The sequence below is a fragment of the Sinohyriopsis cumingii genome, chromosome 14 (genome assembly GCF_028554795.1).
Source record: "Sinohyriopsis cumingii isolate HCF-2022 chromosome 14, ASM2855479v2, whole genome shotgun sequence".
Lineage (NCBI taxonomy): Eukaryota > Metazoa > Mollusca > Bivalvia > Unionida > Unionidae > Sinohyriopsis > Sinohyriopsis cumingii.
This window is the reverse complement of record NC_142974.1, coordinates 110485970-110502769: the sequence shown is the minus strand read 5'-3', so window position 1 is coordinate 110502769 and position 16800 is coordinate 110485970. Positions and strand designations below refer to the sequence as shown.

The 16800-nt window shown below is 36.0% G+C and overlaps 1 protein-coding gene across 1 annotated transcript in view; it reads right to left on the bottom strand.

Annotated features, from left to right (window-relative positions):
- Positions 1–16510, bottom strand: part of LOC149784597 (uncharacterized) — a 128244-nt gene extending 111734 nt beyond the window's left edge. Inside the window, exons 1-3 of the mRNA XM_089933297.1 lie at positions 16421–16510; positions 11868–11912; positions 6509–6600 (exon numbers count right to left, since the gene is read on the bottom strand). Coding sequence (XP_089789423.1) covers positions 6509–6600; positions 11868–11912; positions 16421–16436 — 153 coding nt within the window. The 5' untranslated portion in view covers positions 16437–16510. The remainder of the gene's footprint in view (positions 1–6508; positions 6601–11867; positions 11913–16420) is intronic.
- Between the last annotated feature and the right edge of the window lie 290 nt (positions 16511–16800).

Genomic DNA, 16800 nt, shown 5'->3' with positions numbered 1-16800 from the left:
TAAAGAGATGCCTTCCTGCTCCCAGTACTTATCTTTGAATTGCATGTGGTATTCGGGAGCATGGCACCAGGAAGGATAGCCGCTAGCTTCTTGTTCCAGTTTCAGAGAGGCATCTACTTAGTCTGCGAAAATGCATTTCTGAGTCTCATCTCCATTGTGGTATTTTTGTGTCTTGGGAAAGTGGTAAATTTCGTACACTTATAACAGTTGGTATCCCACGTCCAGCGCTTTGAACAATTCCACGCTGACCCATGTTCCCGTCAAGGAGCGTTTTTCCTGGGTATGCGGACAAGGTTGGTATTGGTTGCACGTTTCGGCACAAGTACGGCACAAGGGAAACATCATTTTTTCCTTGGCAATGATGAGGAAGCACGGGATGGTACAAGTCGGCGGGAGGCAAGACTTTGCACTTGATCAGTCCTTCGTATTGTCGAATGCTGAACCAAGTCGATGTGTTCCGCAGCAATTGCGGATGCCCTGCAGAAGAGCGACATTATTTGCACACGTAAGGATACAGTGAACACACATCCAAGTATTTGATTTATTATCCTTTCTCCTCGTTGGCTTGATATAGAAAACAGGTGGCATTCGTCCGTCCTCCGTATAAACTGTCTCAAGGGTTCTGTGGGTCCATTAACTTGTAACTTTCTAAGTTTAAATTCGGGATCGGTTTTCAAACGGTTACCGTACTCGTGTTCCCACATTTCCAATACTCAGTATTTCTGCTGTTCTAATTTCAAGCGCCGCTGACAATTGGCCTTGTACAAGTCTTCCATGGTCCGTTGTAAAGACTGATTTTTAGTGTCATGTTCAGGGTGGCAGAAGGGACATTGATGACATAAGCAACCGTTAAACTCGTACACGATCTTGGGGTTTTCTAAGTCTCAGCCATCCACCAAATACGTTCCTATGGTCTTTTCGCCTCCTCATTCCATTTGTCTTCCTTGTCGCACAAGCACTGTAGCCAGCTTACGGCTTTGACTGAGTACTGACATTTGACAGAGATGGTCGTTTGAGGACTGCTGACAGCCAGGCTGTTTTCGGGCACGGTACACTAAGAAACATGCTTTGGCAATGGTACAATCTTCTTTCAAAGGATAGACCACTCTGTGTCCCATGAACAGTTCTCGAAATTTTCCACAGCAACGCCGTAAAAAGTCCACGTCGAAACGAAAATACTTTATCATATCTTCCTGAAAGTCGAAGGGGTCCGAGGCGTGAGCCTGATAGGAAGCGTAGAAAGCTTTTCGGTGTTCGGTACGCATGTTGTTGGGATCGTAATCGTGAGCCTCAGGCAAATGGAGTAGAACGAATTTTTGATTGGATTGGGTATTGAAAAAGTGAGGAAAATAGCCATTGGCCATTTGGGTCATTCCGAACGTGTTACGCATTCAGCTGAACGGGATGGCCAAGTAAATCATCGAATTGTTAAACTGTGCTCGTCCCACTTGCATGGAAATGATTTTGGCTCCGTTCAGAGTCACTTTAAGACGTGAGATGCCTTGTTCCTGACAGTATCTGAGAAGAAACTGTACATCGTATCCGGAGAAATTGTGAGCCATTAACTATGGCATAGCGATGACAATCTTCCTAACGTCCGATGTCCTCTTGGCTCCACGTCTCGTCGATGGAGTCTAAGATCCGTTGGGCGAATTCGGCTAGCGTGTTCGGTCCTCGAAAGACTTTTTCTCGTCCTCCAGGATTCTTGCTGCAGTGAGCGCAATGACTAAAGATAGGCTTTTGGGTGAACTCCTCGTCCGATCTGTGAGCCAAACAGAAATAAGGAATGCGAACGTCAGTCTCTTGCTTGCATTCGAAATCAAAAATATGAAATTGCCTTTCTTTTTATGGTCGTCATCTTCCTGTTGGGGTTGGTATGTTTAAATGTAGCATATATGTTCCAAGTCCACGATTTGGTGACAACTGTGACATCGTTTCTGTCCTGAACATACGTGTGACTTGGCATTATTGGTACATATGCCTTTTCCACATGTTGCTCTTGATTGTTATAGCCATAGTCACATTTCGCACAGTAATAGCCGTATCCCAAGAATGCAGTGATACTGGTAATGGCATCGAAATGCTCATCGTGATAATTGGCGTGAATGTATTTTCCATCCTTGAAGTATTTTCCTTGAAACAACAAAGGTCCGCTTACATCTTGAGGGTGCTCTTTCAAGGTGTAGCGTGGAGCTAGGACATCTTGCAATTTTTGCATTTCAGGAATGCCCCATGGCGTGTCTTTGGACGGTCAGCTTGTTGTAACATGAGTTCTGCTTCACTTCGTTGTTTAGCCCGGATCAATTTTCGAATGTTCTCCTAGGCTCGTTTCCATTTTATTGTGTCGTTCTTGTTGGCATATTTTCGTCCTACCACGATGGCACGGGCTAAACACATCTGGGTTTTTTTAGGGTTATTAATTCGGACGAGGCTTGCTTTGGTGCTGTGAAGTTCTTCCACCAATAACACCTTTTTGCGTCCTGTCCCTTGAGGAAGAGACATGTGGGTCATAAACAGTGTCGCTTTTCCATCGATGATGTGAACTTGGTATTTGGATTGTTGTATATGCTGAATCTTGTCGATGACTTTAGAAGGTGTCAAATCTGCTGGGCTACCCAACTCGATTCAAACGGGAGACTTGAAACTGTCGCGATGAATGGAAAGTCTCAAGCGATCATCTTCTGTGGCTTGACACTGACGTTTCAGAGTGGTTAACAAAGAATCCCTCTGAAGCCCTCTGCTTTCTATAGTGATACTTTAAACATGAAATCTTTAAACTGCACCGAGTATGTGTAAGCCATCATTCTAAATTTTCTCGAATGTGGTAGTAATTTTCAGGGTTTACTTTAGTGGTGAACTTTGACTGAGTGTAGACTCTCTGGGTCTGGATTCTGGCTCACTCATGTCATTTTCAAAATCACTGGCATGAATTTGTGCCAAGACTTCAGCTACTGTACGAGGCGATAAATCACGTTTCTGCCTCTTACTTTCTGCTTCTTGCTTCACGAATTGATGCGATCGTTTCATCTTGACTGCGAAAAGTCAAATTACTATAATTTAAACGTCATGGGTCACTTAATATCCATGACAGACCAGCATTTATAAAGGGTGTGTGTTTTGCCTTCTATTCATTTCACTCTCACACCGTGCAGAACGATGGAAGAGCCTACACAGATCGAACTTTTGATCAGAGCTTTCTGAGATGTCGTAACAACATTCTTAGACAAGCCAACGGACAACTCGCCCTCTTTCGAGATAAAATTTAAGATACCTGCTATATCTGTAAGAAGAATGAGCATTGGTCTTCAGAGTGTCCAGATCGTCAAAAAGCAAATCACGTGCTAGAAGAGACAAAAAGTCAAGATACCTGTTATCGTTGTCAAGAAGAAAGACATTGGTCTTCAGATTGCCCTAAGAAACAATAGAAGCAAGTAGAAGAGAGGGGTTCAGAACAGAAAGAAGAGGTACCCACCCCAAAGGAAGAATCCAGACACGTTCAGAAAGAGAAACATGAGAAGAAAATAAGACGAGGAGGAAGTGAGAAAGAAGTGGAGGAAAAACATGTGAAAGTGAAGAAATTTAAATATCTGAGAGTGAACACAGACGCAGAAGAAACCTATGAACTTTTTCAAGTGTTATGTTGTGCTGTGAAATGGATTGTACAATTTGTACCAGAATAGACCAGGCATAAAACATAAGTGTCTCCTGGCTTTGATGTTTAGAATAAGAACCTACACTTACACACTCACACACGTACAATATATGTAAAACGGTTTTTTGTGCGTTATAATTTATCTTAGCAATTGAAATGCTATCTCTTTTCGAGAGACGTGAGTGGCCCTGAAAAGGACCTTTGGGTTTATGTTTGTTTACGAAACAAACTCAGGAGCGGCTCGTAATCATCTTTAACTGCCTTTATCTGTTGCCACGGCCAAGGACTACTTCTGGACTGCCTTCTGTCGATGATGTTTTAGTAGAAATCACTAGGGGTGATATCTTAAGCGTAGAAAAAGGGTTGGGTTGATACATTTGTTTCAGACTTCTTAACACGTCTAAAATACCTAAAAGTACAGTGACCGTTTGACCTTCACTGTTATCTATTAGACCTGGTTGCGTCGCCGCTTCTTCTTCTTCCTGTTGTTTCATTCTTGTCTCTTCTGCTTCTCGCTGTTGCTGTTGAAGGAGAAACTTCTCGTCTGTACGGCTGCTTAACCCCAATTCATAGTCTTCTTAGGTCCCGTCATTACTGACAACTCTGTAGCATGGATTGACTGCACACAGACGCTAGCACATACATATAGGAAATGTGACGTAACAGACTGCTCTCTTCGTATTGGAAGGCTGACTCCGTGTTGTGACTGAATTTTGTAACGCGTGTTTGGATTGGTGAATAAACTCAATCCGTTTATATCCTCCCTTCCGCTATAAATAACCACAATTCACTGCATTATCTTCACCTGTTCTCGTCGCAACATGTGGACAAATGTAGAATAATCTACCCTTGTTTCTTTATTGCTGTTCCGTACGGCCTTACTCATGTATGTCAGATCATCATGGACACTTGTCAGGATCACGAATACAAGCGTTTGGAAGAGAATAATTCATGTGGAGAGACAAGGGTGTTTGAAGAGGGTCCTAATTTACGGATCAGAAGTCAGACAACGTTTGATAAAAGAAGGAGACCTATGAAATACCCTATATGTTAACAGAATAATATTAACCTAATCCCAAAGTCTCTTCTCAGGACCACTCATATGCCTCGAAAAGAATTGCTTTCTTGCTTCATTTTATTTTAGCATATTGTATAATGGTTTGTCTGTTGTATATTGTTTGTTTTATGTCAGTCTCCAATGGTACATTCCCAATACTTTTGTCCCTCCATAGTTCCACCCATATTAAATTTCCTATGTTCAATTCCCATTGTCCCAAGACAGTCCCAATGCATTGTCCCTCTATAGTCCCACGCATGTTAAAATTTCCCATGTTAAACTCCCATTGTCCCCAGGGTACAAACCCCTAGTTTAACATTAAAGTCCCATAGTCCCTCGGGGTATCCCGCTATACTACTAAGGCCTATGCCAACATTTGAAGAGACCAACATGAAATGCAAGGTATGACCGAACATGATAAGAATCACAGGCCATCATCCAAACAGGGTGTTGAGAAATACATATGATGGGACAAGGAATGTACACAAACAAGACTGTGAATTTGTCTGCTTTTGTGCTTTACATGACTGATATATTTCTAATGAGAATCTTTGCGTATTGGATCGTCATTTGAATAAATAGCGGTTTTATGTTTAAAGAATTGACGTATATACCACATCAATACTGCAAATATTTTTGTATTTACAAGCTTCATAAATAATTTTGAAACGTGCATTTCACGATTTCTTTGTTCATGTTCATGCGTTTCTAAACGTGGTAGATTGAGAGGTAGGTCAGGGAATATGTACAATCCTGTATCCACCACGGATGGATTATATACTATTTGTTTAAAGGGTAGTGATAAATATATCACGGACTAGCCAACTGAACATCCTAACATATCAAACTACATGTCACTGTGAATATGTCAAAATCAGATGTAACTAAATGGCAAAATCAGTTGTATTACTGTTGTATTTATTATGTCTACATGCCGAGTGCTCATGAAAAACAACATTCTTTTAATTTGAGACTAGAATGTTTAGTGAAATTTCAAATAAAGATATAAGACCTGGATTGTGTTGTTGTGATCCAAGAAAAGATTGTTGGAAAAAACCACGACATGGGCCAGAATGGACACATCAACACTTGCAGTGTTAGAAATTGTTCCGATTTACACTAACGTTTAATCAGAACATTAATCATTATCATTTGCGTATGTAATTCTAGGATTCTTTTGGACTCGCTTCACACTCAATACCGTCTATTCCTTTTTCATTTTCACTCTGTATTCTAGAGAAATAAGTTATTTTTTTAATTTCACGAGCGTGTTGTTTCTCATTATTTTCTATCACTCTTTTTAAGGCCATAATGTCTTTATATATATATATATATATATATATATATATATATATATATATATATATATATATATATATATATATATATATACTCATGTGATACTTGCACTTGAATGAACATACTGGTGCGTGAATAAAATAGTACGATTTGATGATTTGATATAAGCTGCTCACATCTATAAAAAATAAATATAACGATATCCAAATTTTTAACTCTTGAATAATTGCGGAGAAAAACGGGAGGGAGGGGTATATATAAACGTACACCTCACTAGTCCTGAGAAATGATTATTTTCACATTATATGTATTAACAAGTTGCCTGAAGATCAGTATAACTGCAATGAACTTGGTAACTCCAAAACAAAGTAACGACTTAAAAGCAATTTAAGTTTGGATTCGCCGGTTTCGTAACCTGTAGAATGTGTGAAGTCTGAGCAAAGATTTTACTCCTGATATAAACAATTCTAAAACAGAAAAATCAAATATATTGTACGTACTTGATCAACAGGACAAATGATGATATTCCTTAATTCTTCCAATCTCTCCAAACTGTGACCAGCAAAGCATGCAATCGAATGGTTTCCTATACCTGTAAATACACCCAGCCAGATCTATATTACGAATAACATGACATTAATTAGATTTCAGAAGGTTTATACTGAAATCATGTGATGGGTTTAGCATTACAACCTATTAGAATGGGAAGAGTGGGACGGGATCTCCCTTTAATCGCCAGTAATAAGTTTCAAACAGTTTATTTCATAGACATAGATAACAAGGCACTATACTTTGCTCACACACGCACACACAGACAAACACACACACACACACACACACACACACACACACACACACACACACACATATATATAGATATATATATATATATATATATATATATATATATATATATATATATATATATATATATATATATATATTTACAGAAAAAGTGAATAGATGGAGGGGCGAGACAGCATTCAATACATACATATATACATGGTATATTATCAGGCAAGTTAGTGCGCTATATTTCTGATGAATCGAACTCTTGAGTACGGCATCCATCACACGTCTGTACCTACTAACATCTTTACAAACCTTTCATTCCAAAAAACTATATTGCTGTATCGTGAGTATAAGCAATGATACTTAGCAGATAATCTCGCATGGATACTTAGTGATGCGTGTACGATCCAACCAGTATGCCCTCTGATAATAGGCATTATTATATGCTCATTTTTCCCCCGTTAACTTTGCATTGTCGGAATCGTTCAGTATTCCCCGATACTGAATGCGCGCAACAATACACATATAGCATTCACGTGAATAAAGGAACTACTTTCTATTGTAAGCAAGCAAAGACGCAGACACCAGCACTTTTGATTTGTAAACAAATCATATACAATCGCGTTGTGGTTATTTAAATTTGTTTCTGAATGAACTAAAACATGTTTCGTAGACTGTACACACACAAAAAACCCAGCTGTTTTGGCACATTCCGGGTTGATACAATGTTACGATTCAGGTTAGCTACATTATATAAAAGACGGACGATCATGTCCTTACAAATAACATACAACTGACAAGGAATATACTGTATTCTTTATCTGGTGATAAGAATGGCAAAATAAAATATACTTACAGTTTTACATCCTGACTTCCCTCAAAATGTTTTTTTTTTAATTCTGCAAATCGGAATTACATGAGCCACGTCATAGGTTTTCAATCTGGATTACACATTTCAAAAGTGTGCTGTAATTTCTATAAGTGCAATTGCATCGCCTTACTGCACTCAAAATGAAATACACATTAAATTCCATAGCGTTCTTTTGAAAATTGCAATTGAAAGACTTCATATTTTCCCACGTTATGATTTCAAACATTCAATGACAGAAACAGAAACACATTTGCAGACGTAAACACGCTTCTCCCGCGCCACCTCAATCCGATGAATTTCATGTATTGATGAATCCAGTCCAAAATCACAAACTTTCATCGAATCGAAACAAAATACCATAAATACATTCACTCCAGATCAAATGGAAAAGTCGTTGCAATGCGCATTCATTCACAATATGACTGCAAATTTCAATTTTAACTAGACACGCCATTTTCTTTCGAAAGTTATGTCGACCGCGCGACTAAGTTCAAATTTATCTGGGCGGAGCTATGTGCACATTAATAATGATGTCATTTTGTAATGTCAGATCTGCGCTTGTGTATTTAATTTGGAATACGGTATTCATTCATTTATGTTCTTTCTTGTAGTGTATTTTGTTTATATAATTTAACCTTAGGTTGAATAAAAGAATGAGCATATAATTAAAAGGTTACTGCATTTGTATGGGAAAATAGGAACTCGTTTTGTCGGAAGGATATACTGCACTCACAAGTTCGTGCAGTATTCATTCCGAAAACTCGTTCCTATTTTCCCATACAAATGCAGTAACCTATAATTATTATTATAAGATAGATAGATCTGTGGATGTGGTGGGCGGGGTGCGCGTTTGCGTATATGTGTGTGTGTGTACTTTGCAGTCTTAGTTGAAAGTTTGGTCGACTATTTCCCTTAGCGTATTATTAGATTTTAGTTGCCATACCAACAAGTCACGAATTTGAAATGATTGCGTGTAGAATACTAAATATGTACTTCAAGAACGAGATGAACACATGTACATATTAGGAGGTAATTATGGGATATCGACTAGTAATCGTCACATAAGATTTTAAGCATTAGGTCTGGTAGTTTCCTTCCTTCCGTCTGGTATAACGAGAATGTATCATTGCTCTGGGGTCATTTTAGATAATGTCTGCGTAATGGGTGTAGAGATCTTTGGTTATTGGCCCATCGGATTGTACTTAAGTAGTTATGAGGTCATAGTCAAAAGGATACGCAATTGAGAGACTTAGCAAGTTCTTTCATTTCTTCTTATCAATACATATGCAGTAAACGCTGTCTATAACAGCTCGTTCCATCTGGAGTTCATATTATTTGAAGCTAGTAATATATCGTAAAATTGTCTTGCAAAATTTGATCAAGACTTCCAGCACAGTTTGAAAGTTTTAATTATTAAGTCACTAAAGTTCAAGTGTGTTTTGCCTGGTGTTAAAAAGAAATATTTCCAGTGTTTGAACGTTTTGCGAAATGATAATTAAAAATCTATATAATCAACCTATTGGTAATTGCCCATGTAAGATCCATATATTCAGTTCATAGGGAGAATCAAATGTCTAATTCTGAAGCGTAAGGTATTATTACAGAGATACTGAAATAAAGCTTATACTGACTGAATTGATTTGACACCATATAATGTATCCTTTTCTTGTTATCAATAGAGTTTCGGCTGCGAAACAGCATAAAGACTATATTTGCATTGTATACATGTTTATTTTTAGTTATATTTCGCAAACAGGAATGCTACTAACAATACGTGTCACGTGATACACATTCGGTGAACTATTTTTATCACTGAACATAACATCAATACATGGTATAAACTGCCGTGATTTTATGAACATTTGCGTCTTAACCAGATGCAACATCATCCTACATGATCATTCTTGGAAATAAGTTCCGCATAGGCGGTCTCAAACTATATATATATATATATATATATATATATATATATATATATATATATATATATATATATATATATATATTATTTATATATTGCATATATATATTATTTAAACAATTACCCATCAGGGTAAAACAAATCGCACATCACCTTTATTTCACTTACATGCTAGAAGAAAGAGAAAAACAGAATATTCAAACAAAAAGAAAGAACATTATTACATAAAGGTTTTTGTACTTTTCTACTGCTTTTTGAGAATACCAAAACATACCTAAGAAAACTAAGATGTACAAATTTAAGGCAATTTCGTTCCGTAAGAGCCTAACTTGATTTAGATATTACATTCAGAATCAATATTGATGGTGTAGTATTTAACCAGATAGGGCACCACAGAACAAATGCTAGTAGACATGACACTGAGTGAATGATATACAGGATGTTTGAATTATACCTACAAAATGTTTACTGAAAATGAGGAAAGATTAAAGTTGTTTTAATCTAACGACTCAAGCTGAAACATCAGCCTGAATATGATAAATCACACACACACACACAGACACAGACACGCATAAATATAATTGCTAAATAATAATAAAAGATAAAATAATGATGTTGTCTTATAGATGCAAACAACAAACGTGGATATGACAATATGTATAGCCCTGAGATGGCATATGTTGTTAAATTCGAAACAACCGTCAATGTCCCGTATATTCTATATTGGGATTTTAAGAGTTACATGTTACCGATATGAACTGATAAAAGAGAGTGGAACATTGGTGGACAATAAAATGTAAGACATCAAGATTGTGCATACATAGCAGTATAATGCATAAAATATTCAGTGGCATTTACAAGAAACGACAAAATAGTATACAAAGGTGTTTAAGCCAAAGACACTTTAAAAATTATGTTCACCACACAGATAATACGCATTTCAATTCAACAATCATAGCCTATGATTTGAAGGAAAAAGCAATAAACGAAAACGACCGGCAATGTTAATGATGAAGTTACCGTTTTCAATAGGAAAATAAAAGATACTAATTATCAGTAAATACTGCGGTCAAGCATGGAATGATTATGAATTAGACATCCAGAATGCATAATAATATTTGTCTAAAAATTAACACGCTAATATCTCATCCGATAATCAAGATTTAAGTGAAAGAAAATTTGGATCACTACCTGATAATGATACAAAATATAATGATGAACAATATGTTTCGTCTCGTGAGGATTTTGTGGATAATTTTCTTTGAGGATAGAGCATCCATAATACGGCAGCACACACGGATTATAAACCTATAGTTTGCTGAGGTACAGTCTGTGTTCGAACGTTTCATACGTTCTTGGAAACGTTGCATGATTAATATTATGTAGACACTAACAAGATATTTTTCAAAAGGAGAATAAGTGACTAAAAATCAACATTTTAAATCTACAAACATTGACAACTATGCAAAACGGAAGTTAAGGAATGCAGTGTCAAATACCGTGATCATTAGAAGCCTTGCACGTAATGGATGGAATTTAAACAACAACATGCCAACAAATGCCGACGTTGTGGTCTTGTTGTAGTTTCCTTGATATGTATTCTAAATAATATCAGCCTCTGATATATTATATTTTGGCAGCATCTACAACAAATTTTCTGAATGTGTATGGAGAATGTTTGTCATATAGATGTCACATACTTATCTTGTAGGTTAAATTGTGTTTGACTTGCGTTGTCTTTAAACTCCTCACCACCCAACTACCCACTTACCCGCATATGGTAATCTCACATATTAAAGACGCTATTCCCTGTGTTAGACCTACTACACTTTTTGAAATAACTACAATTGAACTCATTCTAATCAATTTTGTTTCTACTAAAATGAAGTAATTTATCGACTGTGATAGATATTCTATGTTGAACTTGTGCAGCTAACACAAGTATAATCAATATTTATAATCGGATTTAACCTTGTTATTCATTCAGCTGTTAAACCAATGTTCTCTTGCATAAGAATTCAATAGACCCATCCTATGTTTCCTCATGTGTTATCATTTTCATCCACAGACACCCCTTCGTTGAGTACTAAACAGTATAAGATGCATAGCAAAAATGAAGGTTATTATCAATGAGCACAACATCACCAAATTCAAAGAGGAACCTAATTAATTGTTCAATCAGTGCATGCAACATACAAAAACGAATGTATATGCTTGTGTGTTATCATCTTTGACTCAGTGTTAGACATTAACTTGGTAACTTATGAATACTTACTTGACACGTAAGTAACCAGAGTCAAACTAAGTAGGAGTAAGAGTTCTGAAATAGAAATTGTTCGTTTTTTATTTTATAAAGTTTCATTGGTCTGATTTACTGTAATTTCGTTTCCGTTTATGTAAATAGAGACGATAATAGGCAATAAATTTTACTTACAATTATTTTTGAAAGCTTGACGCAATAACTATGACTGTGAAGGGGAGGGAAATATAAACTGCCATATTTTCATGCATATACCAAGTTCGTATGGAAGTTTGCGTATATGCGAACGTGAACATAGTGAGGGTGTTATATAGTTGGCGTTAATACAAACATAAATATACGAATGTTTGGAAACAGTTAATGTATATATAAACATTTATCTAGTATGGTTGTTGCGCTACTGGTGTACATACATACATACATACATACATACATATATCTGGACTGATGGACGTGATTAAATAACCAGATATGAAGTAGTTACAATTACTATCAACAATGGTACATCTATTAGGATTGTTTTGACTTTGACATTTGTAAACTAGATTAATCTTACATTGACTTTTACATATATGGTCAACATTAACAACAGTTTGGTGTATTATTTTTAATGGCTGTTGACATATTAAAGGCCGCCCGAATAAGGTTTAACGAAGATCAGTGGACGATATAAACTGTCTCGGATACCGAAAGCAGCAATGACTGTTAGTGATAGCGATTGCAGCAAGCGTGTTGTGAGTGAGGGACGTAACATTGATATGGCTTGTGTCATCTGTTCATAGGCGCGAGAACCTAACTTCAAATGCAGTCTTGATGGGAAAATCACACGGTTGTTGTGTTTTGCATTACCTGTTGTGTTTGGGTTGGGTAACCCAGTATTATTCGCGTACTATACATGCGTATTTTGTTTGTGTCCCTTCACTAAAACATTGACATAAACATCAATAAATGCATGAAAGCTGATTCTGGTAATATGTTCGTCGCGTTGGTTTTAAATCAAAGGCATTATGGCGTCCTTTTCAGTCCATACGAGTAACATTTATCTTCCAAGTATGAGTGTGTTTTTAAAATAAATGGATTTTATATATGTTTAAAATACAAAGCTGAACTACAGTTGTTTCAATGAAGGTTATAGTCTTAAAGGTGTCTGCTAGTTGCCAATGTCGGTCTAAGAAAATTTATTTGATGCAACTGATTGATGAAAAGATACGGTGTTAGGATACGACTGATTACGTTCTTCAGATATTTAGACGAGTATCAAACTCCATGCGGGCCTAAATCATCCCACTATCAGCTAAACAAATGATATGAGGACGAAATTCATATGACCGTCAATGCGTTCCGAGGGGCACATCAACTATCAAAGGAACGAACTTACAAATGATGCTAATAGGGTCTAGAGGAGAGCCAAGCTCTGACAGTCACATTCGGGTCCTTTAATATTTGAAAGCTTGTTTAAATCTTGTTATGGTCCTGCAGCTATATATATATATATATTTGTATATATGTACATGTATTTTCTATCTCCAGAATATAACACTGTATTTATGCTAAACTATTTAACACAAATATGACATATTCGCACCTTCGAAGTAAGGGAGTATACCTCAGATTAATATATCATGTATCGATTCGGATAATTCTGAAACAAGGATTGACTGAAAATTTGCGAATGATGAGTTTTTTTAATTCTTTTTCTCTGCTCAATCCAATATTCACTCCAGTTTCAGAAATAGCCTACGTGGTTAACGAGGCAGATCTAAACTAATCTTCAGTGTTAATCGTTCTGAATATATTTACGTAGTGCCCAAATAGCAAATTTGCAATATGCCCAGTTAAACTCAGTAAAACTGAAAACATCATAGCTATTTGATATGTATTCATGTAATATTTTGGTTTAGGAATGTGAGTTCAGAATAAATTCGTAATAAAACTGTTGTACTCTAAACGCAATTTACATGAAAGGCACGATTAATACATTCAACATTATACCAAATATGTTCACTCTCACTCAGTTGATGCGGATGGAGTTCAGATTTCAAGGAACAGTGACAGACGGATGTACATATGCACTGACGGAGGCATGGACATTACATTTCACTTTACCCAATGACAAGCGGTTATAGAATCTCCTTGCTCAGTATCATTCAGACAAAAAGGTATTTTATACTGTACGTATATATGTACGTAAGTACGCATTATGTATGTATGTATGTATGTATGTATGTATGTATGTAGGTAGGTAGGTAGGTAGGTAGGAAGGTAGTTAGGTAGGAAGGTAGGTAGGTATGTAGGTGGTAAGACGCTAGTAAGTGTGTAGGTAGGTACGTACGTACGTTGGTACGTAGGTAGGTGGTAAGACGCTATTATAGGAAGATAGTAACGGTACATGTTTCTAGCATATATCTTATGCATATGTGACCCAATATCAATATAGTTCAACCATATCTAGAATAGAATGTCACGAAAGATGTGTGTCCAAATAATTTCATTAAAAGCCATCAACACCAAAGATTTATGTCGAAATATTTTTTCTTTAAAAGTCATCAACACCATAGAGTTGTGCCTAAATAATTTGTCTTTAAAAACTATCAACACCAAAGATTTGTTTCGCAATATTTTGTCTTTAAAAGCCATCAACACCAAAAATTTGGTTCCAAACGACTTGTCTTTAAAAGCCATCAACACCAAAGATTTGTGTCCAAATAATTTGTCTCTCAACACCAAAGATTTGTGTCCAAATAATTTGTCTCTAAAACTTATCAATATATCTATTAATACATGACCAAACAGTGCAACATCCTTTTTAAATAACCGTCATGAATCCTTTTAATGTAATCAACCGTTCAAGAATGCACCCACATCAGTTTTAGTCAATATACTTTTACAAGCAATTGGTTTGAGTAACTTTTGCGTCGCAATAGTGATATAATTTAGTTCACGTATACACCATTGTACGTAACACTTTTGATGTGCATGACAACCGTTCGCAACACGGTTTGAAGCTTTACTAGAACATGTAGTTGTGATATTATCGTGCTTAAACAAGATATTTTTACGGTTAACAAGATAATATCTAGCTTAAAGAAAGTACTATCTTCTCTAGATGAAATATTATCTGGTTAAAACAAACTATTATATTGTTTAAACAAGATAAAATGACAACAAATATTTCGAGGCACTAGGCATTCACAGTACATTTCCATTATGCAATGATATTTACAATCCAATGTTCCTGCCAATCTTTTAATAGTATGATTGCCTCATAAACTTGCTTGCAGTAGGTCCCCATTTATGGCCTCACGAGAAAAGATTTCAGTCGTGTGTCGCATACTAGGGCTAGCATCAACAACAGTACAAATAAACGTGGTATAGCACGAACCAGAACGGGTAAAATGACGAAATAATATCACACAAATGCAAATGGATGGAATGAAAATAAATGGTAATTTGTGTTAATATATTCATGCCCTTGTTGATATTTTACTCTGTTTAAGGACTTGTGTCTCTAATATTTCATTTGAAATTATTGGGATTTAACATATGTTCTAATATGTAATGCCTCAATTCGGATTTTAAATTTGATTTTACAAAGGCATCATTCTGATGAGGATTTGTTTTCGTAATTCGTAAGGATTGAAATACGAATAATATAATACTCTTCATTCCGGAGTGATTCACTTATTTATACTATAGTATTACCTTGAGAAAAATGGTTTGAATTTGATTCCATTATATGCATTGTTAGACTGTACAATTCAAATTCATATGAATGTAAAGTGCATGTTTTAGTTAATAGACAATCTAAAATTGTATTTTGATGATGAAGCACACTATCATGTAGCCATAACAAATTGAAACATACAGAAATCGGATAATGTTCAGTTCACAATGGAGGGAAAATATGAAAGTTGCAGACGTGTGTCACTGTCTTACGGTGAATTCATCTACAGTAAAAATACATGAGATGCGCTCATTATCCCCAACTGATGAATATAACACATACTCTTATATAAAAGCGAACATGTAAAAAGTCATTTATGTTAGCTTGATGTATGGACTTAAATGTTTCATGTGAAATTGTTCACAGTCATTTCAAAGTTAAATTTATTTGCAGTAAATTCACTATGCATAACTATTTGAAGGATTTAAGGCCATACAATTAATATCAATTATTACATGAAAAGGAAAAATAAAATGTTACGATGTAATGCCTCACCTCGTAAGTGACTTTGTATTGTTATTTTGAAACGGCTGACGAGGATCTATTTTGAATCCACCGAGTTTTCATGACAATCGCTTCCTTTTTAAAATCACAGTTACAGAGATGTGGTCAAGTCTGCGACATAATCGGAAAAAGTATTGTCTCTCGTGTAAAACTCGTCTAATTATAAGGCAAGAGACATGTACCTGTTAACTGTCTTGCATGACTTTGAATCTGGATAGCGATTGCATTTGTTTCACTGATACAAGACTGTTCAGAAAGCTCTCATTGTACAAAAAGATCTTTCATTACATTGTTTAAAACATCACTACAAATGTCTTTGTGTTACAAAATGGGTACTTACCAGCCACAGCTCCCATTTTGCGACACAATCTTTATATGCTACGTGGAAGCTTTCTTTAAAGGGACCATATGTTAGAAGCACGACTTGTTCACATTTTGTTATCTCATCTCTATTTCGTTAGTGCTATTGTAAAATTCGGTCAGGGCGGCCACTGATAGGGATACAGGCTCATGTAGGTATTAAGCAATTTAGAGAGGATGAACCGTGATACATAAATAGCAAATGTATGAAACGGGTATTTTTAATTCTTTTATAATAATAATAATAATAATGACGCTTTTAATAGCAATGATATAATGACGAAGACGCTTATAATACAACTATTAGTACTACATTTACTACTACTACTACTACTACTACTACTAATAATAATAATAATA